This window comes from Bufo bufo, chromosome 9 (genome assembly GCF_905171765.1).
Source record: "Bufo bufo chromosome 9, aBufBuf1.1, whole genome shotgun sequence".
Lineage (NCBI taxonomy): Eukaryota > Metazoa > Chordata > Amphibia > Anura > Bufonidae > Bufo > Bufo bufo.
The window spans coordinates 154,842,748-154,865,637 of record NC_053397.1 but is presented as its reverse complement, the minus strand read 5'-3'; the positions used below and the strand labels follow the sequence as shown (position 1 = coordinate 154,865,637).

General features: G+C 43.1%; 1 protein-coding gene across 1 annotated transcript in view; it reads right to left on the bottom strand.

Moving 5' to 3' along the window:
* Nucleotides 1–5,774: 5,774 nt before the first annotated feature.
* The window catches only part of PMM1 (phosphomannomutase 1), a 56,995-nt gene continuing 39,879 nt past the window's right edge, over nucleotides 5,775–22,890 (bottom strand). Inside the window, exons 6-8 of the mRNA XM_040407856.1 lie at nucleotides 21,471–21,546; nucleotides 18,059–18,174; nucleotides 5,775–6,259 (exon numbers count right to left, since the gene is read on the bottom strand). Of these exons, the coding sequence (XP_040263790.1) occupies nucleotides 6,137–6,259; nucleotides 18,059–18,174; nucleotides 21,471–21,546 (315 nt within the window). The 3' untranslated portion in view covers nucleotides 5,775–6,136. The remainder of the gene's footprint in view (nucleotides 6,260–18,058; nucleotides 18,175–21,470; nucleotides 21,547–22,890) is intronic.

Here is a 22,890-nt window from a genome sequence, read left to right as displayed (position 1 = left end):
TCACAGTACAGAATAAAGTGACATCTATTAAAAAGTATTTTTAGCAGCTTTTAAACACAATATAAAATATAGTCCCATCGTCACAGGCTTTACACATATATATTTACAAGCTCTCTTTACAGGCATCTCCTGAATATCTCTTTACAGTGGGGTGCACAACATTTTCTGGTCCGAGGGCCAAATTGTCATACTGAACAACTCCCAAGCGCCACAGTGAAGCATAAAGGAGTATTTTTTCATCTAACACATTTATGGCATATGAAAAGTGCCAGTTCCTCTTCCAGGACTCCCAATCGGCACTCTGTGGAGAAGGGAAGGCCAGATGTCGAATTCATATACAAAAAGTAAAGATAGTCCAGACGGCACTACTCCCCTTTATGAAACGCTGGGTTATATCTTATTTACTGTCCTCTGTGTAAATCGGGCATATGGCAACAATACGGTGGTGCCTGCTTTCCAACAGCGAATATATATGTGCAGTCGAGAAGATAGAAAAAATCAGCGGCACTCACCAGTTGCAGGTTTTCTACATATAATCACTTTATTTGTGACAATAGGTACATGCTTACAGGGCTGGGGCGGACAGGCCTTTCACTAAGATCAGAAAACCGCCTAAGCGGTGGGTGGCAGCTTTTTTCTATCTTCTCGACTGCACATCTAATTCATATACTTTCTGGAGTGCCAAACAGGGCTCACGGGATCCCATTCTCCTGATATATAGGGCACTCCGTGAATCCTGCTCCTGAGCTATGTGGCACCCCGTATCTCTCTGGCATGGAAGCTACATGTGAGCAGCCACATACAGACATGCATTTCTGTATCTAGATGGTTGGGGGCTACACAGAATGGTATCACAGGCTGCATGTGGCCCCCGGCCACTGCTTGTGTGCCCCTGGTTTACCAGACTGACAAGCTGTCATGGTCTCCTGGTTGGATGTTACAGCTGTCACTCAGAGCAGAGGGGAGGGACTGTAAAGCAGCTCAATACAGAGAACAGCGTGCACTTCACAGTGAAACTCCGCCTCCATTGCAGGAGCATATTTTGGCAGAAAAAAACATAATACTCACCCTACCCTGATGATAAAAGTTTCACCAAAGGTATCTTTGTACTTCTCTCTTCAGCCCCTGCCTAATGCCATCAGCAGTTTAGCACGGGCAGAATACTGACAGACTCCCTTTAAAAGCTGTTTATTAAGTTTACTTGCATAAAGCAACAATATCCACTACAGCTTACTATAAAACTGTAACACAGTAGATACAGCCACAGTGATCATGCTGGAAATAATAGTTTCCACATTAATGTATGCTCATTCTTCGTTTGGCATTTTATTGGTGTTAGCTACCCAGGCTAAGTAACGAGTCGGAGATATTGGTTTTATTTACCACCATTACTAGCACAGAAGCAAAACTAGACAAATCTGCTGCAGTATGCCATAAAAAAATCACACTGCCCTTGGCTTTCTTCTTATTCTTCAATAGGCTTTGGTTAATTTACAGCACTGTAATCAGAATCCCACTTGCTGTAACAAACTGCTGCAAATGTGTACAGGATAAGGGCTCATGCACACAAACGCATGTTTTTTCAGGGTCCATTCCATGTTTTTTTCAGCCTGTATGCGGAACCATTTACTTCAATGGAACTACAAAAAACGGAAATGACCCTATGTGCATTCCATGTCTGTATGTCCACATGGCCGTTCCGCAAAAGAATAGAACCTGTCCTTTTATTGTCTGCATTATGGACAAGAATAGGTCCGTTCTATTAGGGGTCTGCCTTTCCGTTCCGAATGCACACGGCTGGCATCTGTGTTTTGCAGATCCGCAATTTGCGGAGTGCTAAACACCCAACGGTCGTGTGCATGAGCCCTTAGAAAAACCTGTCTGCTTTCTTGCAAAAACAATGCCACATCCAAGGTAGTGCGTGGTTGCGTGGTATTGTAACTCCGCTCCATTCACTTAATATATTCCAATACAGAATTGGCAGCAATTTGGTGGAACGTTACAGCAACTATAGTACTTCCAAGCTGTCCATAGCAGAAATAAACCATTACATGCACTGAATACCAGCAGCAGAGCAGTTATTACTGATGCCATTCTAGTCATATGTTACATACAAATCAATATGAAAGAACAAAAGAATAAGAGAAAATCAGAGTACAGACATGATCATTTTCATTTAGTGCACCACAAGGTATCTAAAAACAAATGAAAAACTGCACAATTGTTCAAATCTTCTTTGGAGGCACAATTTAGAGCCTCCATTGCAGATAATGTAAACATGGCAGATAGATTAGTGCAGCATACTGCATCATTTTGTCTGGTAAAATTACAGACGCCATGACGGAAACCCAATAAACCCTATTATAGTCAATGGACTCTCATGGGCATGGCTAATGATCATATGATGGATCCCTCTCTGGCTTGCATTACATTTTTCTGTTCCTGTGATGGATCAAATACGGATTGGCCCACACAGATGAGAACAAAGGCTAATACAGTGTCATAACAAAAGCAGATTCTTGTACTGAATTGATGTTTTACTTTGCTCACAACTTTATGACGGAGTTTATATACACTTCATATTTTGATTCTGAATGTACTGTATTAGTTTTTGCCATTTTATGACCCTATTCAAAATATATTATGGTTATTCTGGGCAAAGCAGAAGATGCAGTTTTATGCAAACTGTATGAATTCACTACGACCCCCAATAATTTACTTCTTCTTCACAACCGCTAGTTTGATGTACAGATCTCAGCAACATGACACAAGTCTGTCTGAGTATCTCTCCTTTTGGCACTCAGGCAGTCCGAATCTCTCTTGTTATAAGTTGTTACAACTGTTTTGCACCATGTTTAATGCTATACTGTAAAGGACTTTGCCTGCCTGATCAGCAAAGAGAGAGATGCTTGGGCAGACTCATGTTATACTGGGTAGATTGTAAAATTAAGGTGTAGTGTGTTTAAAGAGCATCTGTCAGCATGATCAACCTTATTAAATCATGCATATTGCCTGGTAGGGGTGGAGCTGGCCATAGTACTAGAAGCACTGCTAGCACAATGCCCCTATGCTCTCTTCACTCCCCTTTCCTTTTTATTGACAGAGCTAGACATCTTATCTAGGCCTGTGTTCTCGTGCAAGTGCCAAGGCTTAGCAAGTCGGCACTTCTGCAGTGAATCAGCTGCTGCTTCCTGAGCTTGGAAAACAGAAGATGATCCACTGCGCAAGCGGTGATGAGCTCAGAATGCAGCACTCATCAAATCCAGTACAGAGTCCCTGAGTTGGATCTTCTGCTGCTTTCAAAGCTCAGAAAGCAGCACCTGATTCACTGCGCAAGCACTGAGTTACTTGGCCTCGGAAGTGGCACGAAAACACAGGGCTAGATGAGATGTTTAGCCCTGTCAATAAAAGGGGAGAGGGAGTTAAGAGTGCACTGGGGGCATTGCGTTACAGTGCTCCAAGTGGTATGACCAGCACCTTGGTGCTCCATATAGATAATTTACATAAATATCAAAATGGATATATCTCTGCAGAAAACAGAAAATATATTATTTTACTTAGTATGATCAACCCTACCAGGCAATATGCCTGTTTTTTTTTTTGAGTAGATCATGCTGAAAGATGCTCTTTAAGTTCATAAAGGGGCTCATTAAACACATATACATTCAAGTAAAATAAGTAATTGCAGTATAAATTTTTTTAAACCTACTGCAAAATTACAGCGCATTTAGTGCTTCAGAATTTTTTTTTTAACGTTGCAGCCTTCTGCTAAAATAAACAAAATCAAGATTTCCTCCATCAATCTGCACTCAATATCTCATATTGATAAGGTGAAAACGGAATTTTAGAAATATTTGCAAATTTATTAAAAAGGAAAAAAATATATGTTGCATGGACCCTTTTCTATAAAACTTGAAATTTCGCTTTGAGGGCCTCCATTTTCCCTTTGATCTTTGAGATGTTTCTACACATTGATTGGAGTCCACCTGTGGTAAATGCAGTTGATAAACAGAACTCTTCCTAGAGCTGGCCGCCACACCAAAAAAGTAATTGTGGGGAAAAGGGCCTTGGTAAGAGATATGACCAAGGAGGAATTCCAAAGATCCTGTGTGCAGATGGGAGAACCTTTAAGAAGGTCAACCATCAATGCAACACTTCACCAATTTTGGCTTTATGGCAGAAAGACCAGAATGAAGCTCCTCCTCAGTAAAATATACATGAAAACCCACCTTTGGGTGGAGTTTGCAAAAAAAATTTAAAAAAATATTACCAAACAGAGTCTCAGATTGTGAGACACAAGATTCTCTGGTCTGATGAAACCATGATTTAACTTTTTGGCCTCATTTCTAAGTGTTCTGTTTGGAGAGAAAAAACAGGCATTGCCCAATACCATCCCTGCAGGGAAGTATGGTGGTGGCAGTATCATGCTGTGGGGGTGTTTCTCAGTCAGAGGGACAGGGAGACTGGTCAGTGTTGAGGGAAAGCTGAATGGATCAACATACAAAGAATACCTTCCAACAAGACAAAGGGCCAGATTTATCATTAGCTCAGGTCAGAATAATGGAGTGAAAAAGTCCCAATAAAAGTCCCAAACTCTAAAAGTGCGCACAAATTTGCAACTTTTTTCTGCTCTGCACTATGCTCGCCAGTTTTCTGAAAGTGGGCGTGTTTTCTTATGTATTGAGGTATTGAGTGCAGAACGATGGAGAAAAGTGTGAACTTTTTTTTATATTAACACAAAGCCACAACATAACAAAATGTAAAGAAAGTGAAGGAGTCAGAAGACTTTCCGAATGAATTGTATATTGAGTTGAATAGTTGCTTCAAACATTTAAAAAAATATTTAAGAGCAACAAATGACAATAGGAGGAAAAGTTATACATATCAGTTAAAGGGTGATTTAAAAAACAAACAAAAACTTTTCTCATAGCGACATATCAGGTTTGGATCGGTGGGGGTCTAAGTGCTGAGATCCCCACCAACTGTTAGAATGAGGTAATAGAAACGCTCACATACAATATCACACTTTCTCTCCTCCCTGCAGGAATGGAAGCGGGATCAAATTCAATATAAGGTCTATAGGCCCGTCCCCTACATTATAAAGTACAGGGTGGTCCACGAAAAAGTAGCCCACCTCCAATATCTCCAAATCAAACCGCCTAATAGTAAATCTGCCTCAGAGCTCAGCTTTAATTTTTTTTCAGAGCCCTGAAAGCTGATCTCTGATTGGTTGCTATGGGCAACTAAGACTTAGATTTATTATTAGGCAATTTCATTTGGAGACATTAAAGGCGGGCTAATTTTTTGTGGGCCACCCTGTATATTCTGTCCCCTGCAAAGAGAAGAGAGAGTGAGATATGCAAGTGCTTATCTCTCCTCGTTCTAGCAATCAGCGCTCAGACCCCCACCAATCAGAACCTTTGAGATGTAATATGCATCTATAACAGGGGTCGGCAACCGCCGGGACTCCAGCTGTTTTGCAACTACAACTCCCAGCATGCATACTTGCTCTGCTCTACTAAGAACTCTCATAGAAATGAATAGAGCATGCTGGGAATTGTAGTTTCACAACAGCTGGAGTGATGAATGTTGCTGACCCCTGATCTATAACATATCAAAAGTTTTATGAAAACCCAGTGACCCTTTAAAGATACCAACAAATATGAAGGTTACACATGCAGAATATTTGTGCACATGTGGCTTGAGTGTTACAACAAAACACCAGTTAGTACACCACACAACAAGACCATAATGTTAGATGAGATGACATCCAATTTGTCATGTAAACAATTTTATTTATCCCTATTAATATTTAGCATTTGGGTAAATGTTTCAGAGAAACGTCATTAATATGTCATTTCATTATTATTCTCATCTTCATCAGTTGTAATAGCGAAGCATCTTGTGTATTATCCTGGCTTGTTCTCTAATGAAATACTGAACATTCTGGAGACCATGCTTGATCCAGCCAATGCATGTGCAGCTGAAAACTTCTCTAGAATTCCTCCATGGACACATTTCTATCAGTACCTACAGAAGAAAAAGCTCTGATCTCTGGCCAACCACAATGGTCCCACTTCTCTAGTATTTAAAGATTAGTCACTAGTCTAATTCCATTAAAACTATGGAACGAGATTTAAAGTTCATTGTTTCTTTCTGAAAAGAAGAGTTGCCGGCACCTCCGCACAGTGTCCTCAGGTGATACAACCGTATGTCCAATTGTCCTTGGATCAGTATAGATCTCATAGTCATTACCACCCTGTTAAAGAAATAATTGTTCGGTATTAGAAACCATTATATTGGCTTCAATAAATAAAAAGAGCGTCAACTGTAATGTTTTATGATCATATTGATCCTTCTCCTCCCCTCTCTATTGACTTCTATGGGCAGCGACATTAAAAGTATTTTTCAGAGTACAGACTTCTGTGTACAGATAGATGACAATTACTCTTACCGGTAATTTGATTTCCCATAACCTCCACAACGGCACTGATAGGAGCTTGATCCTGCCTCCCAGGGACAGAAAACAACAGCGGAAGCCAAAATAAAAAGACACCTCCTCCAACCTACTCCAGTTAATAACAGAGAACCGAAGATAACTTATAACAAAAGAATATCATATAAATAAACTGTGAATAGGACCCACAACTACAGTATATCTATGAAAAGTCTATATATACAAAGGAACATTTTTTCTTTTTTTGGGGGGGGGAACCCCAGTGCCGTTATGGATGCTACGGGAAATCAAATTACCAGTAAGAGTAATTGTCATCTTTCCCTAACGCCTCCACACCGGCACTAATAGGAGATTTTCAGAGAAGAGATTGTTAGGGAGGGACTACAGCTGAAAGGACTTTTCGTCCAAAAGCCAAATCCTGGTTAGCCATAACATCAAGTTTATAATGCCTAAAGAATTTCATGGGGTTGGACCATGTGGCAGCCCTACATATCTGATCCACAGAAGCAGATCACCTTTCCGCCCAAGAGGTGGACAGAGCCCTAGTGGAATGGGCCTTTAACGCTAACCTTTTTCTCTTTATAACACAGGACGATGGTATGTTATATCCATCTGGCTATAGAAGCTTTAGAGGCTCCAAGACCCCTTTTTTTTTGTCTTGAAACTGGACAAGGAGATGATCAGACTTTCTAAAGGAATCTATAGCCTCAAGATACTGTAGAAGAGAACGCCTGAGGTCTAGATGATGAAACATTCTTTCCTGATCTGAAGCTGGAGAAGCGCAAAAGGATGGTAAAACTATTTCCTGCTGGCGATAAAACCTCGAGAAGACCTTCGGAAAGAAAGCAGGGGAGAGTCTAAGAATTACCATATCATCCAAAACAGCGAGGTAAGGCTGCTTACAGGAAAGGGCCTGGATCTCCCTCACCCTCCTAGCCGTGGTTATAGCGATAAGAAAGGTGTTTTTTAGCGTTAACAATCTTAGGTATATCTCTGAAACGGGCTCAAAGGGCATAGACATTAGAGCAGAGAGGACCAGTTTTAAATCCTAGGGAGGAACTTTAACAAAAAAGGAAGGATGCAGCCTGCTTGCGTCTTTAAGGAATCTCCCAACTAGGGGGATTTCTGCCACCCTGATGTCCAAAAAAGCACTAAGGGCCAACACTTAAACTTTTAGGCCCCTTTCACACGGGTGAGTATTCCGTGCGGCTGCAATGCGTGAGATGAACGCATTGCACCCGCACTGAATCCTGACCCATTCATTTCAATGGAGATGTTTTTCACGCATCATTTCTGCATTGCGTGAAAATTGCAGCATGTTCTATATTCAGCGTTTTTCATGCAACGCAGGCCCCATAGAAGTGAATGGGGCTGTGTGAAAAACGCATTGCATCCGGATGCACTGTGTTCCATTGCGTTTGAAACGCAAGTAACTTAGCAACAGTGAAGGGATTTAAGACAGGAAGTTCAGTTCTCACTGGCTGGCAGCTGGCTCTGCATGGTAAGGAGAGCAGGAACATTTCAGTATTGCCCTTGTGGAGCTAAAAACATAATGCGAAAGGCCCCAAAAGCCATGGATGTGGAGAAACTCATCATCCTGGACAAGGAGAGGCCGTGTATTTGGGACAGCAGGTCGTCAGAATATGTCGACTTGACCAAGAAGGAGGAAGCATGGGAAGAAATTTGCAAGGAACTTTTTCCGACCACTTGGGAGAGTAGTCAACACCACAGTCAGCAGAGGTTGAGTAAGTAAAGTGGACAATCTATACATGTTTGATCCTAGCTGTCCTCCCTAGCCTAGCACATGGCATACATTATCTTCTGCAAGATTGTATAGTTTGGTAATTGTTTGTTTTTTGTATGTTTTTTAAAAGTTGAAGAAGTAAAGAGTCGCTGGAGGAGCTGCCGGGACCAATACCGGAAACCAATACATCAGCAACGCTGCAGTGGATCCGGGGCAAGTTTGAAAAGGCCCTATCTTTTTTCAGAGCAACTAATGTTCCTGCACCCGTTAATAGAGCAGCGTCTGTAAGTACATTATAACCAATGACGACTACATGTTTATCAGTGCACACTGTATGTGTACTATGTGGGTAATGTAATTTGTACCAATGTGTAAATTAGAAATGTCATAGTAGACGAAAGCAACCAATCCAATTCCTCCTTGTATTTGCATAAGAAGTTCAAAAATATTCCAAGTGGAATCGGATTATTTGCAAAGGCCAGCTATACGACTTCTAATTTCCATAATGTATCTACATGACCACATATGTAATATGGCTTTTTAATTTTTTTTATAGCTTTATGTATTCCCCATATGATAACAATTCAAGAGCATCTATTCTTATGACTGTTTATGTAGTGGCGTTCCTTTATTATTCCTGCTAGAAGTTATAATTGAATTGCTATTAGACTTCAATAATATAAGGGTACAGAGGGGTTGTACCTGCACTCACTCATTCTATCCAATCAGTGCAGCCATGTTTAGGTGTGCAGGTACACACCTCCAACTTGTTAACTACCCCTCTGTACGCTTTTAAAACAGAAGGCTAATAGCAAATCATTCATAAGTTCGACTTTATAATTAATAAAGGAATGGCACAACATTGAGCCATAACAATAGATGTTCCAGAAATGTTATTACATGGGTAATGCATGATAAAAATTAAATTACACATTTCAGGAGTGTTAATCGGTCTGGTTTAAAATAGTATTATGTAAAGAAAATATTTTGATGATGATAGTAATATAATAAAAAATTGTTTAGGACAGGCATGCTCAACCTGCGGCCCCCCAGCTGTTGCAAAACAACAACTTCCATCATTCCCTGACAGCCTACAGCTATCATCCTACAGAAGGGCATCGTGGGAGTTATCGTTTTACAACAGCTGGAGGGCAGCAGGTTGAGCATCCCTGGTTTAGGACATATTGGTGTGTTCATATATTAATGTACATGTTATGTTTGTTTCAATATTTCAGAAGGGAGGACAACCTTGAGTAGGAGGCTGAACAGTGTGGTCCACAGCAGTCAAGTACCTGCGAGGAGGAGCCTCCTGCCTCGCAAGCTATGGAAGAAACTGCTGAAGGGACCAGCAGTTCGTCCACCTCTCAGCCCCCAGCCTCCGCACATGTCTGGCCCCCGGCAAGCGCAAATTTCCCAGATGCCACAGGGGCCCCACAGTTGCCTCCCACAAGGGAATTTTATGGGCAACATAGTCACCCATATGCCCAGTATCATGGCGACACGCCATATGGCCAGCCTGGCCCCTCCACATCCCAACCTGCCGCATCTCACCACTCTGGACCCCCTTCACAACCCTCTTACCCTGGGCCCCAGTTTCAGGGTCCAACGGGGTCACCGAGAGATGTTATTTTAATTTGTAATTTTTTTGTTTTAACATTATTGTTTATATTAAAAAATATATATATATAAAAAAAAAATTCTCTGTGCTAAAATAAACAGAGTTTGTTTTTCAAGCATTTCCTTGTTTCCTCATTACAGTCCTGATTAAAAGTTTAAGACCACTTGAAAAATGCCAAAAAATCATATTTAGCATGGCTGGATCTTAACAAGGTTCCAAGTAGAGCTTTAACATGCAACAAAAAGAAATGGGAGTGAGACAAAACATTTTTTGAGCATTCAATTTAAGGAAAACAACAAATAAACTGAAACAGGCTGTTTTTCAGCTGATCAAAAGTTTAGGACCACACCTCCCAAAAAAAAATTAAACCCCCCCAAAACAGAAATCCAACTTCCAAACATGAACTCAGTAATGAGTAGCTCCGCTGTTATTGTTTATCACTGCCAAAATTTGTTTCGGCATGCTTGATGCAAGCGTTTCCATGAGGTGAGTGGGAACATTTCTCCAAGTGGTGAAGACGGCCGCACGAAGGCCATCTACTGTCTGGAATTGTTGTCCATTTTTGTAAACTTCCCTTGCCATCCATCCCCAAAGGTTCTCAATTGGATTTAGATCAAGGGAACACGCAGGATGGGCCAAAAGAGTGATGTTATTCTCCTGGAAGAAGTCCCTTGTCCTGCGGACATTGTGTACTGTAGTGTTGTCCTGTTGAAAAACCCAGTCGTTACCACACAGGCGAGGGCCCTCAGTCATGAGGAATGCTCTCTGCAACATCTGGACATAGCCAGCGGCCATTTGACGCCCCTGCACTTCCTGAAGCTCCATTGTTCCACTGAAAGAAAAAGCACCCCAGACCATTATGGCACCCCCTCCACTGTGGCGAGTAGAAAACATCTCAGGTGGGATCTGCTTATCATGCCAGTAACGTTGGAAACCATCAGGACCATCAAGAGAATAAAACTTTCTTCCACCTTTGAATGTCTCATGTTTGGTGCTCTTTGGTGGTCCAAACAAGCAGTTCTGTGGCGTTCAAGGAGACGAGGTCTTTGAAGTTTTTTGTTTTTGAAGCCCTTCAATCTCAGATGCCGTCTGATGGTTATGGGGCTGCAGTCAGTTTTTAGAATACACTGAAACGCGCGTTGGGGTAACGCCATCCCGGGTTTGGATACACTAGCTCCATAGGTGAGTCTCCCTTGTATATGGCAATTATTTTTTCATTGTCAGCAGTCTGTAGGATTTTATGTCCCCATTCATGGACACTATACCTTTCTGTGATATTTGTTGCCTAGACTGTTGTTGTTATTTCTGGTAGAGACTTATCGTCCTACATATAGACATTGTAGACGCTATATATAGAGACTTTTCCAAGTGTTGATTACCATACTACAACTTGTAGCTAGTGTGCAACTGGGATGGTGTTTTTCTTGCTGCCACCTTTTTAATCACAACGTCTTTTATGTATGTATTTATGTGACTCAATAAAGTATATCTTTTGTATTGGTACCTGTGAGCTTCGATTTTTGTAGGTCTTGTGGATTACCAGTTTGTCCTGATGCATGGTTTTAAATCTAATGCACTGGACAAAGAGATCTCAGTGTTCGCTATTGATTCGGCTCCCCTTTCTCAAAAATCTTTGACTACCTGGTGCAGGATATCCAGTTAAAGGTGGGGGATTCTCATGTTGAGGGTATTTCATGTTTTATAATGAAGGGTCTGCCGGCCCCTCTGGTTCTAGGGTTGCCATGGTTGTCCAAACATAATCCTGTCATTGATTGGCAAGCGAGACAGATCAAGGGCTGGAGTGATTACTTTATGGACAACTGTCTCGTCACATCTCTTGCTGGGATATCCACTAAGATGTTGCCCCCGTTTCTCTCTGATTTCTCTGATGTGTTAGCTGAGGGTGTGGATCAGGAATTACCCCCTCATAGAGAATATGATTGCCCTGTCAATCTGATTCCCGGAGCTAAGTTGCCAAAGTCTTGGTTGTATAACCTGTCTGAACCCAAAAGAGTTGCTATGCAAAAGTATACTACTGAGAGTTTGGCAAAGGGACACATCAGACCATCTAAGTCACCTATGGCGGCGGGGTTCTTTTTTGTAAAGAAAAAAGATGGGACATTGAGACCGTGTCTAGATTTCCGAGAGTTGAATCGCATCACTATCCGTGATCCTTATCCCCTTCCCCATATTTGTTCAACCAGATTGTTGGAGCTAAGGTGTTTTCTAAATTAGACCTAAGAGAGGCATATAATCTGGTCAGGATCAAGGAAGGGGATGAATGGAAGACTGTGTTTAATAGCCCAGAGGGTCATTTTGAGAACTTGGTCATGACTTTTGGTTTGATCAATGCCCCGGCAGTATTTCAACATTTCATCAATGACATTTTTCATCATTTGGTGGGAAGGTTTGTTGTCGTATACCTGGATGACATATTGATTTATTCGCCCGACATGGAGAGTCATCAGGATCATTTGATACAAGTCTTGCTGATCCTCCGGGAGAATAAGTTATATGCCAAGATAGAAAAATGTGTGTTTGCTGTTCAAGAGATTCCTTTCCTGGGTCAGGCTTTCGCATGGATCCCGAAAAAGTCTGTGCGGTCTTGGAATGGGATCTGCCCGAGAATCCGAACGCCTTTATGAGGTTTTTGGGGTTTACCAATTACTACAGAAAATTTATCTTGAATTATTCCACTGTTGTCAAACCTCTGACTGACATGACTAAGAAAGGGTGGATTTCTCTGTCTGGTCGGAAGAGGCGTTACATGCTTTTTCCACTATAAAGAAATGTTTTTTTCTTCTGCTCCAATTTTGGTGCAGCCTGATGTGTCTCAGCCATTTATTGTTGAGGTGGACGCATCAGAAGTGGGAGTTGGTGCAGTTCTGTCACAGGGTCCTTCTCCTGGCAAATGGCGCCCTTGTGCTTTTTTTTTTTTAAAAACTCTCTTCTGCCGAGAGAAATTATGATGTTGGCAATAGAGAGCTGCTGGCCATTAAGTTGGCCTTTGAGGAATGGCGTCATTGGTTAGAAGTAGCAATTCATCATATTACTGTACCGATCATAAAAAACTGGCCTACCTGGAGTCGGCTAAACATTTGAACCCAAGACAGGCCAGATGGTCTTTGTTTATTACCAGATTTAATATCATTGTCACTTTTTGCCCTGGGGTCAAGAATGTCAAGGCGGATGCCTTGTCGCGTAGCTTCCCTGGGGGTGTTGGGGGGGGGTGATACTGAGGACCCTGGTCCGATTTTGGCTGATGGGGTGGTTGTATCCGCCCTCTATCCTGAACTAGAGGCGGAGTTGTTAGAAGTTCAGGGAGAGGCACCTGATTCCTGTCCCCCAGGGAAGTTGTTTGTTCCTTCTGAGCTTCGTCACAAGGTGTTTAAGGAACATCATGATACTGTCCTTGCTGGACACCCTGGGAGCAGATCCACTGTTGATGTTATTTCTCGGAGATTCTGGTGGCCGGGTTTACGTAAGAGTGTTGAGGGCTATGTGGCAGCTTGTGAGACCTGTGCACGTGCCAAGGTGACTCATACTCGGCCCTCAGGATCTCTTCTTCCTTTGTCCATCCCATCCCGACCCTGGATGCACTTGTCTATGGACTTTATCACCGATTTGCCCAGTTCTTCTGGGATGATGGTGATTTTGGTGGTGGTCGACCGCTTCAGTAAGATGGCACACTTTATTCCATTTTTTGGTTTACCCAATGCCAAAACTCTGGCTCGGACATTTGTTGATAACATTGTGAAATTACACGGCATTCCCTCTGATGGGGTGTCTAATAGAGGGACTCAATTTGTTTCCAGATTCTGGAAAGCTTTCTGTACTTGCCTGGGGATTCGTTTATCCTTCTCTTCGGCTTTTCACCCTCAGTCGAACGGACAAACTGAACGCACTAACCAGAATCTGGAGACATATTTGAGGTGTTTTGTCGCTGAGAATCAGGAGGAGTGGTCCTCATTTTTGGCGTTGGCTAAATTTGCTTTGGATAACCGTCGTCAGGAGTCCACTGATAAGTCACAATTTTTTGGTGCATATGGGTTTCACCCTCAGTTTGGTACATTCTCTGGGAATATTTCCTCTGGTATTCCTGATGAGGAGAGATTTGCTTCTTCCTTGTCATCTATCTGGCGGGAAATTCAAATCAATTTAAAAAAGATGGGCGAAAGGTATAAACGTGTGTCTGGTCTGGACCTGAATGTGGCTGATTTGGTGTGGTTGTCCACTAAGAACATTAAGTTGAAGGTGCCATCCTGGAAGTTAGGTCCAAGATTTATTGGTCCATACAAGATCTCTGCCATTATTAATCCGGTTTATTTTCGCCTTGAACTTCCGCAGGCTTGGAAGATCCATAATGTCTTCCATAAATCTTTGCTAAAGAGTTATGTGGAATCTGCTGTACCATCTTCCTTGCCACCTCCACCTGTCATGGTTGACGGGAATCTGGAGTTTAAAATTTCCAAAGTTGTTGACTCTCGTGTCCTTCGGGGTTCCCTTCAATACCTCATTCATTGGAAGGGTTACGGTCCGGAGGAGAGAATGTGGGTCCTAGCGACTGATGTGAATGCCAGTCGGCTGCTGAGGGCCTTTCACAGAGCCCACCCTGATAATGTTGGTCCTGGATGCCCGGAGGTCACCCGTAGAAGGGGAGTACTGTCACCGCCGGCCCTGGGAGAGATCTTAGAAGTTCAGATAGACGGAAGACTCAGGAGTCGATCTGACAGATCTCTATTGTTTTCATTGTTGCTGACAGTTTTCCACCCCTTCGCAGGTGTTGCTCATTATCAGTCTGGTGGCCCCTTTATACGTTCCGCCTTTCACTGGTTTTCCAGCGGCTAATAGTTCTTCTGAGGAGTGCTCTGCTTGTGTGGTGATTCTCCTGTTCCAGTTGCTTCTCAAGCTAAGTCCTTTCCCTTTTCTTGTGTCTGTCCTGACTAGGCCTCAGGGAGACACTGGCTCCTTCAGGTTGGAAGGAGCCAGTTGCCTCTTTCCCTGTTCCCTAAGCTGAGGGTTTGGTGCAGTGTGTCAGCAGTCTTAGGTTCCCGTGCATGTGCATTTCTACCTTTGAGACTTGCACATGTGATTAGCAGTTTAGGGAGAGAGTCAGGGTTTGCTAGGAGGTGACCTCTTTATTCCCTAGGCTTGGGGCCTAGTCTGTAGTTGTTTTGTTGTTGTTCCCTTTGGTTGTCTTTTCTTCCCCGTACTACCCGTGACAGGGCCTGAGCCCAATTCACAGAGGATATTGTTGATGTTAAGAGTCCCAGCAAGCGCATGACGTCTCTTATCGATGCTGTCTTTCTGGAACAGAAGATTCTAACCCGAGCTACCAGGTTTATCTGCTTCTCTTGTGGTAAAAAGGAAGATAGATGGTGGGTGTCCAGGAGTACACCTAGAAATCATTTCTGTTGACTTGGAATTAGTCTTAACTTCTCCTGGCTGATAACCCACCCCAAGGAGGCCAGGGTTTCTTTCACAATTCTGAGATAGTCCATGAGACGAGAATAGGAATCTGCAGTAATTAGAAGGTGGTCCAGATAGGGGACCCCCATTTTTCCTTTTAGATGAAAGTAGCCCACTACATGTGCCATAATCTTTGTGAACAGACGTGACGCAATGGAGAGGCCGAAAGGTAAAGCCCGATATTGGAAATGACAGAGCACTCCCTTTATGTAGACAGCGAACCTGAGATATTTTTGACTCTTGCTGTAAATGGGAACATGATAATATGCATCCGCCAGATCGACTGTTACCATGTAATAATCCTGAAAGAGGAGAATTCAGGAGGGATTCAGAAGGAAACCCCTTTTTTCTGTCTGAGGCTTTATCCAAAATATCGTCTAATGCGGATCCAAATAATTTATCCCCCTCAAAGGGAGTAGCACCAAGGCGACTCTTTGAGCCCGCATCCCCGACCAGGATCTCAACCATATGGCTCTACGGATGACGTTCGATAGAGCTGTAGACCTGGCCGAGAGTCTCACCAGATCTGCTTCAAAACCGGGAGAGAGGATATAATTTCCTCTTGGGGAAGGAGGGGGGGGGGGGGGTACCAGCTGCTAAGTGACTTTCCATCTGATTGATCCAGACAGAAAGGGACCTAGCAGGTGGCTGCGACAGGTCTGAACATAGCTGATCCCGCCTCTCAAGATTTTTTAAGAAGACTCTCCAATTTTTTGTCCATTGGGGTCCTTCAAAGAGGAGGGAGGATTTTTTGGAAATTTTAGCTATCGGGGCATCAATCTAATTCTGGGGGTTCTTTCCCATGTTTCACAATTGGAATCTGCAAACGGATATTTTCGTTTGAAGGCTTTTGAAATAACAGGTCTTTTCTCCAGGTCTTTCCATTCCCTAGATATAACGTCCTTTATATTATCTTGAATGGGGAATACCCGTCTTCTCTTTTTACCCAAACCCTGAAACATTTGGTCAGGGATAGATAAGGGTTCTTTGGTGTCTTTTAATTTCATAGTTGCCCGAATAGTTTTTAAAAGAATATCTGTATCCTCCGGGGAAAATAACGGACGGCCGGTGCCGTCATCTGAGGAATCAGAGTCACTAGAGAAAAGTTCTCCTTCATCCAAGTCAAATACGTCTGAGGAAGGATCCACGGATTCTGAAGTAGATGGATGGGGAGAGGAGGGTGCCATACGTTGGTCTATTGCTGAGTTGACCTTGTCCCTAATAAGGGTTCTAAGGTTTTCCATAAAAGATGGTGACTCTTCCGCCACCACTTTTTCCGTACCTGGTGGACATAATTTTTTTTTTACTAGAATGGGGGAGACCCTTTCTGCACATCACACATTTCTTTTTTGTGGGTTCACCACTAGAGGATTTTGCAGGGCCAGCTTCTTTTACCTAAAGAATATATAGATTATATTAGAACTAGACCCACACCAGCACCCAGGTGGTGATCATGGGATAGGAGAAAATCCTCCATCAACCCAAATTGGAGAAGGTCACTTACCGGGCTGAGGGCCTTGCACGGATCATCAGGTCTGCGTGGGGCATCAGCATCAGTGGAGGACATCTTTGCAGGGATCAGAAGGTCCGGATCCTTGCCACAGCATTTCTTCCCAGGGAAAGCAGAGCCAAATTTGAACTCAGCGCCCTGCTTTTATTGGCTCCGCCCCCACACCAGCTCCGAGCATACGCCGCGCTTCCTCCTTGCCACGCCCCATCCGGCCGGCCGACCTGCATGACGTCAGCCACTGCCGGAAGTGAGCCAAGGAGGGGCAGTGCGGCGCGTCACACGAATCATCCTGCCCACAGAGGATACCTCCTACAAGAGGCGCTAGGCGTCGATCCCCTCTACCCATTGGTAAGTACAGCCCGGGATGCCCAACGCGGGACTTACTCCTAGGGACAGAGAAGGAGAGCCCATGCTCCACCCGGAGCCTCTGTCCCCTGCTCAGCCCTCCCAAAAAGAGGAAGGATTCTTAGGCTGAGCGCATCAGAATCTTTAGTCAGCGCACTGACAAGGCTTCCACCCGTCTTGAGGGACAGGAAACAACAACTGGAGTAGGTTGGAGCAGGTGTCTTTTTATTTTGGCTTCCGCTGTTGCTTCCGGTCCCTGGGAGGCGGGATCAAGCTCTTATCAGTGCCGGTATGGAGGCATTAGGGAAATTATCAGTGAATTGTGAGGGAGTGATCAGTTCAAGAGGAGGGAAATTTGGGGACAGGAGGAGAGGAGCCTGGTAAGTGGAGATGGAAGCATTTTTCCTTAATAATCTTCTCTTATACAATAGATTTATGTAAACAATAGTTACTCTTTAAAGGGGTTTTCCTATGAATACAAATTATTCCTTATCCACAGGATAGGAGATAAATGTCTAATCAGGGGGCATCTGACCAATGAGGTCTTGGCCAATCATGAGAACGAAGGACCTGCTTTTTCCTTGCGTGCTGCTCCTCCATTCAGCTCTATGGGGCTGAAGGAGATAGCTGTGCGCCTTTAAACTGGCTATCTTTAGCAGTTCCCATTGTATTAAATGAACAGTAGATACAAATATGTGTCTGCTGATCCATTCAAACAGCCAGCACAGGCCCCTGTTCTCATGATAGCGGGGGCCCCAGTACTGAACCACTGCCGATCCAACACTCATCTTCTATTCTGTGGATAGGGGATAAGTTGTCCTAATGGGACAACCCCTTTAAGGTAACGTGTGTGTTTATGACACTGCTATTTGTGAAGTTTTTTTCCGAACGAAATAAAAAGGAATTTAACGTCACCGGTGAAGTCTCGTTGCCAAAGAAGTGAATTCTTAGAAACCGTTCCTCCTCCAGAATGTCCAGACAATAACGTTTGTCCCAGCCTTCTGGAAAAATATCAAAGCTGATCATCCCACCTAGGAAAATAGGAGATCAATATATAAGTTCAGCCATGTTGAAGAGAGGGGGAAGTTTAGATGATAATTTACATTGGTGAGGTTTAGTTAGCACATCATAAGCACAAAGCCTAACATCATGGTGAAATGCGTTGTGATGATAAGGGTACATTTACATGACCATCTGGCAGCATTTATTTATTTTTTTAACAGCGGTCACACAACGTTTTCAGAACCATTGAAGTCTATGGGGCTATTCCTTTGGCAGTTTTTGAGCGTCCTGTTTTTGGCTGTTTGGATGAGCAGACAGATCCCACGGCACCCGGCTGTTAAAAAACAAACACACTATGAAAAAAAATACTCACCTCACCTCAGGTATGCGTGGGAATACTTGGTCTTGTTCCACACTGGACTCTCAGTATCAAGAATGCACATGATCACGCTGAGACCTTCAGTTCCCATTGCCTCAAGTGCAGAGCAAGTGTTCCTATGTTTGCCTGTGGTGAGGTGAGTTTTTTTTTAAATTTGTCGGCACTACCGGGGGTAGGGACATTATTTGCACTGGGGGCACTTTGGGGGGCATAATATCTACTGAGGGCACTTTTGGGGAAGCATAATATATATAACGATGTTAAAGGGGTATTCCTGTCTCAGACAATAGCGACATATCGCTAGAATATGCCACCCCTGTCTGATAGAGACTTCTTGGAACCGCACCTATCTCATAAACTAAGCCAGCAAAGTGAAGGAGGGCACACCATGGGGGCTGCTAAAAATATACACTCGCACTTGCCACTCGTCTATTTCAGTTGGCCCCATTGAAGTGGCCGGGCAAGTGCCATTCATGTCTATGTTAAAAATTGATGAATTTCATTGGCTTTTTTAAACCCCTGTAGTGCCCTCAGTATACATTATTCCCCCCACAATGCCCACAGTATATATAACGCCTCTCACTGTGCCCCTGTCATATATAATGGCCCCCATAGTTCCATCAGTATATAGAATGCACCCCTTTAAGCCTTCAGTATATATAATTCCCCCTACTAGTGCCAAAGGGAAAATAAAAGCCTCACCACAGGCACATGCGGGACACTTTCTACCCAATGGCATTCTGCTCCTCAATGATATCCTGATGCTCCCAGCATGATTGTTTGATGTCCTGCTGCCTCCCATACTCCCTGAAAGATCCTTCTGCACCGCTCACACAGCAACTTTCCACTGTTGTGTGAATGTACCCTAAGGGTCCCTAGACATGTTAATTTTTCCTGGTGTTTTTTTATTGCATGTTTTTATTTTGCCACCTGCATTTTTTGCAGTATTTTTTCCTGGCCGTTTATTGAAAACAATGGCCCAGATTTAATAATCTGTATACGCCTAAAAAGTGGCACAAATTGGAGCCAATTTTAAGCAACTAGGGTTTCTACTCTGTTCTCCGACTTGGTTGAAAAGGCACGGGACTATTTTGGAAGGGACAGAGATTTGTGGGAAAGGGGTGAGGCCTAAGATACGCTGCTTTGTGCCAAAATTGCTAGACAATTCCAGCTTAAAATCTGATCACAAACTAAGCCAACCAATAATTTGTATACATTCAGAGAAAAGTGTATATCCAGATGTATCATCTAGCCTGAGCCCTGTAATTCATCTGGTGCAGGTCTAGACAGCCTGTCAAGTTTATGTCATCAACAGGATTAGTAAATCTGAGCCAATCTGTTTGACCACTAAGGCTAGGTTCACACCTGAGCGTTTTACAGCACGTTCATACGCGCTATAAAACACTCAACAGGCAAAAACCAATGTTTCCCTATGGGCATGGTTCTCACCTGAGCGTTTTACAGCGCGTACGAACGCGCTGTAAAACACCCTACGCCCCAAGAAGTACAGGAGCTTCTTTGGGGCGTATTGTCGCGCGTAACAACTCTGTTTTTCATTGTACGCCTCTGTGGTCAATAACAAGAACGCGCGTACGACGCGCGTTTCCAAAATACAAAAACGCCCCAAAATACGCCTCAAAAATGCCCGATAAAAACGCCTGTAAACAGCGCCTATCGAATACGCTCAGGTGTGAACCCAGCCTAACGGTTTTTAATGGTACTTTTTCCTCCGTGGAGAAGTTATCAAAATACCAGCCTCCTGCGCTTTTGGAAAAAAAAGAAAAACAGCAAAAGTTTGTGTGCACAAAACGCCACAGAAAATGTAATGGTGCAGAAAAAAAACAGCAAAAGCCTATGAGTAAACCCACCTTTAGGCCCTATGCACATAACAGTATTTTCTGGTCCACATTTGATTGTATTTTTTGCAAATCTGATGCAAACTCATCCATTTTAATGGTGCCGCAAAAAATGTGGACAACACATCCATAGTTCTGTTCCACCCTCCAACAAAACAGCAGAACATGTGATATTTTTGTCCATTTTGCATAGTAGAATAGGCATTTTTAACATAGTAGGGGATGTGCAGAACAGGAAATTGTGGAATGCACATGGACTGTATCTGTGTTTTGCAGGTCTGTGATATGCGGACCACAAAACAGATATGGTCATGTGAATGAGGCCTTAATATGAGAGTTGGTAGCATGTAAAGAGAAAGAGCAGAAGGGTTTCAGAAAGAATGGGGAAGAAAGATGATTACCGGAAAAGATCATTAAAATAATCAGAATTATAGAACTAATAGGCTGAAGTTCTAATCTGAAAAAAAGAATATAATTTCAGTTCAGTTATATCATTTGACATAGCCTCTGAGGCTCTGCATGTCTTTAGTGATAATACACACTATGGCTACCTCACCTGCACATGTGGCGGATTACGCACGTTTTTTCCATGCTGATTCTCAAGCAGAAAAACCGCAACATAATACTGTACCAGTAAAGTGTATGGATTAGACACATCTTATGTACGCTTTGCTTTTAAATTCTGTGCATATATGTGTGTAAATATATGTGTGTAAATATATGGGTGTAAATATATGGGAGACAAGCCCTTTCAAAATGCACTGATCACCCGGGGTCCTACTTCTAGCACCCCGGCAAACAGCTCTTTGCCAGAGGAAGCGGCAGAAAGTGTAATATTACATGGAGGATATTCAGGTGAATGGTTATCCATGTAAATCAAGAACAGCTAGAGTTCCTACAGAGCGTTTCCCAATTATGGCAAAGGTTCCTAGCCACCCCATTAATCCATGTACAATGTTTGGTAATGGTTGTAAATACATAATAAAATAACTACCATTAGTTAACAGGTAAAATACAATGACAATAGAAATGAGAAACAAAATAGAAGTGAATGTGCTGTGTTGCAAAATTAATAAACCATTTACATCACCTTTGGTAAACTGTAAGCCTTTCCCTGCAAATTCTCTCTGTAGAGCAGCCACAAACTTCTCCCTGATTTTTTCTTTCTGCAAACAATGAGTCAGTGATCAGAGACCATGTTGGTTGCCTTGCCCAACGACAGGTTAAACCTGCTTGTAGTTCTAGAATCTTCTACTAAAGTGCATGTACTCAATTAAAGGGGTATTCTTATCTCAAAAAGTGAAAGGATATGCCACCAATTTGTGATTGGCAGGGGAGTAACTACTTAGACTATGCGCCAATCCTGATAATAACGGGGCCAGCAGCACTGGTTTACAAATTAGACCCCCGCTGATGACAAAGTGATGGTATATCCTAGAAGTATGGCATCAATTCTGAGATGGGAATACCTTTTTAAATATGCACTCTATTCAGCATAAAAATGTAATAGAAGACACCATGTCTACGTACCCAGTGTAATTACCAGGTTCTGAACAATCCTGGCAGCAAATGATAAAAATGCCACGTGATAAGATATTTATAACAAAATGTAAAATGCCAGATTTCATCCAGAAATATAAATTTCATATTGCTTCAGGTATAAATATATTAATAAGCATACGAAAGGTACCGTAAATTAGTGTAATATAATGGATGACAATAATGACTCCTTGTGATAAAGAATCAACAGCAGAGGTTAACCTAGGCAGATCCTTAAAGGGATTCTGTCACCAGGTTTGACCCCTGTCAGCTAAACATATGCTGATGTTCAGGGCGTCTTCACGATTCCTAATGTGGGCTTATAAATGTCATCTGTGGGCTTATTTAGCTAAAAAACAGCTTTTACTAACCTGTCAGTCAAACAAATAAGGTGCCCAAGGGGATGTTAATGGGTGCAAGATGCCCGCCGCACCCACCGCCGTTCGTGCCCAGCGCCACCTTTCCAGACTTCTGCGCCGCCTCCTAATCCTCTGTGCAACCTCTCGCTCTCCCTCCCTCCCCCTCCTTCTGCTATAAGATCTCGCGCATACAGGGGTTGAGCGAAGTGCTGGCGCATGCGCACTTCGCTGTAAGAAGCTAAATGGAGAAGTCCGCACGGGCGCATCAGGCAGAGCCGTGTGCGCAAGCGCGAGATCTTACAGCAGGAGGAGGGGGGAGGGAGGGAGAGCGAGAGGCGGCACAGAGGATTAGGAGGCGGCGCAGAAGTCCGGAAAGGCGGCGCTGGGCACGAACGGCGGTGGGTGCGGCGGGCATCTTGCATCCATTAACATCCCCTTGGGCACCTTATTTGTTTGACTGACAGGTTAGTAAAAGCTGTTTTTTAGCTAAATAAGCCCACAGATGACATTTATAAGCCCACATTAGGAATCGTGAAGACGCCCTGAACATCAGCATATGTTTAGCTGACAGGGGTCAAACCTGGTGACAGAATCCCTTTAACATTTATCTAT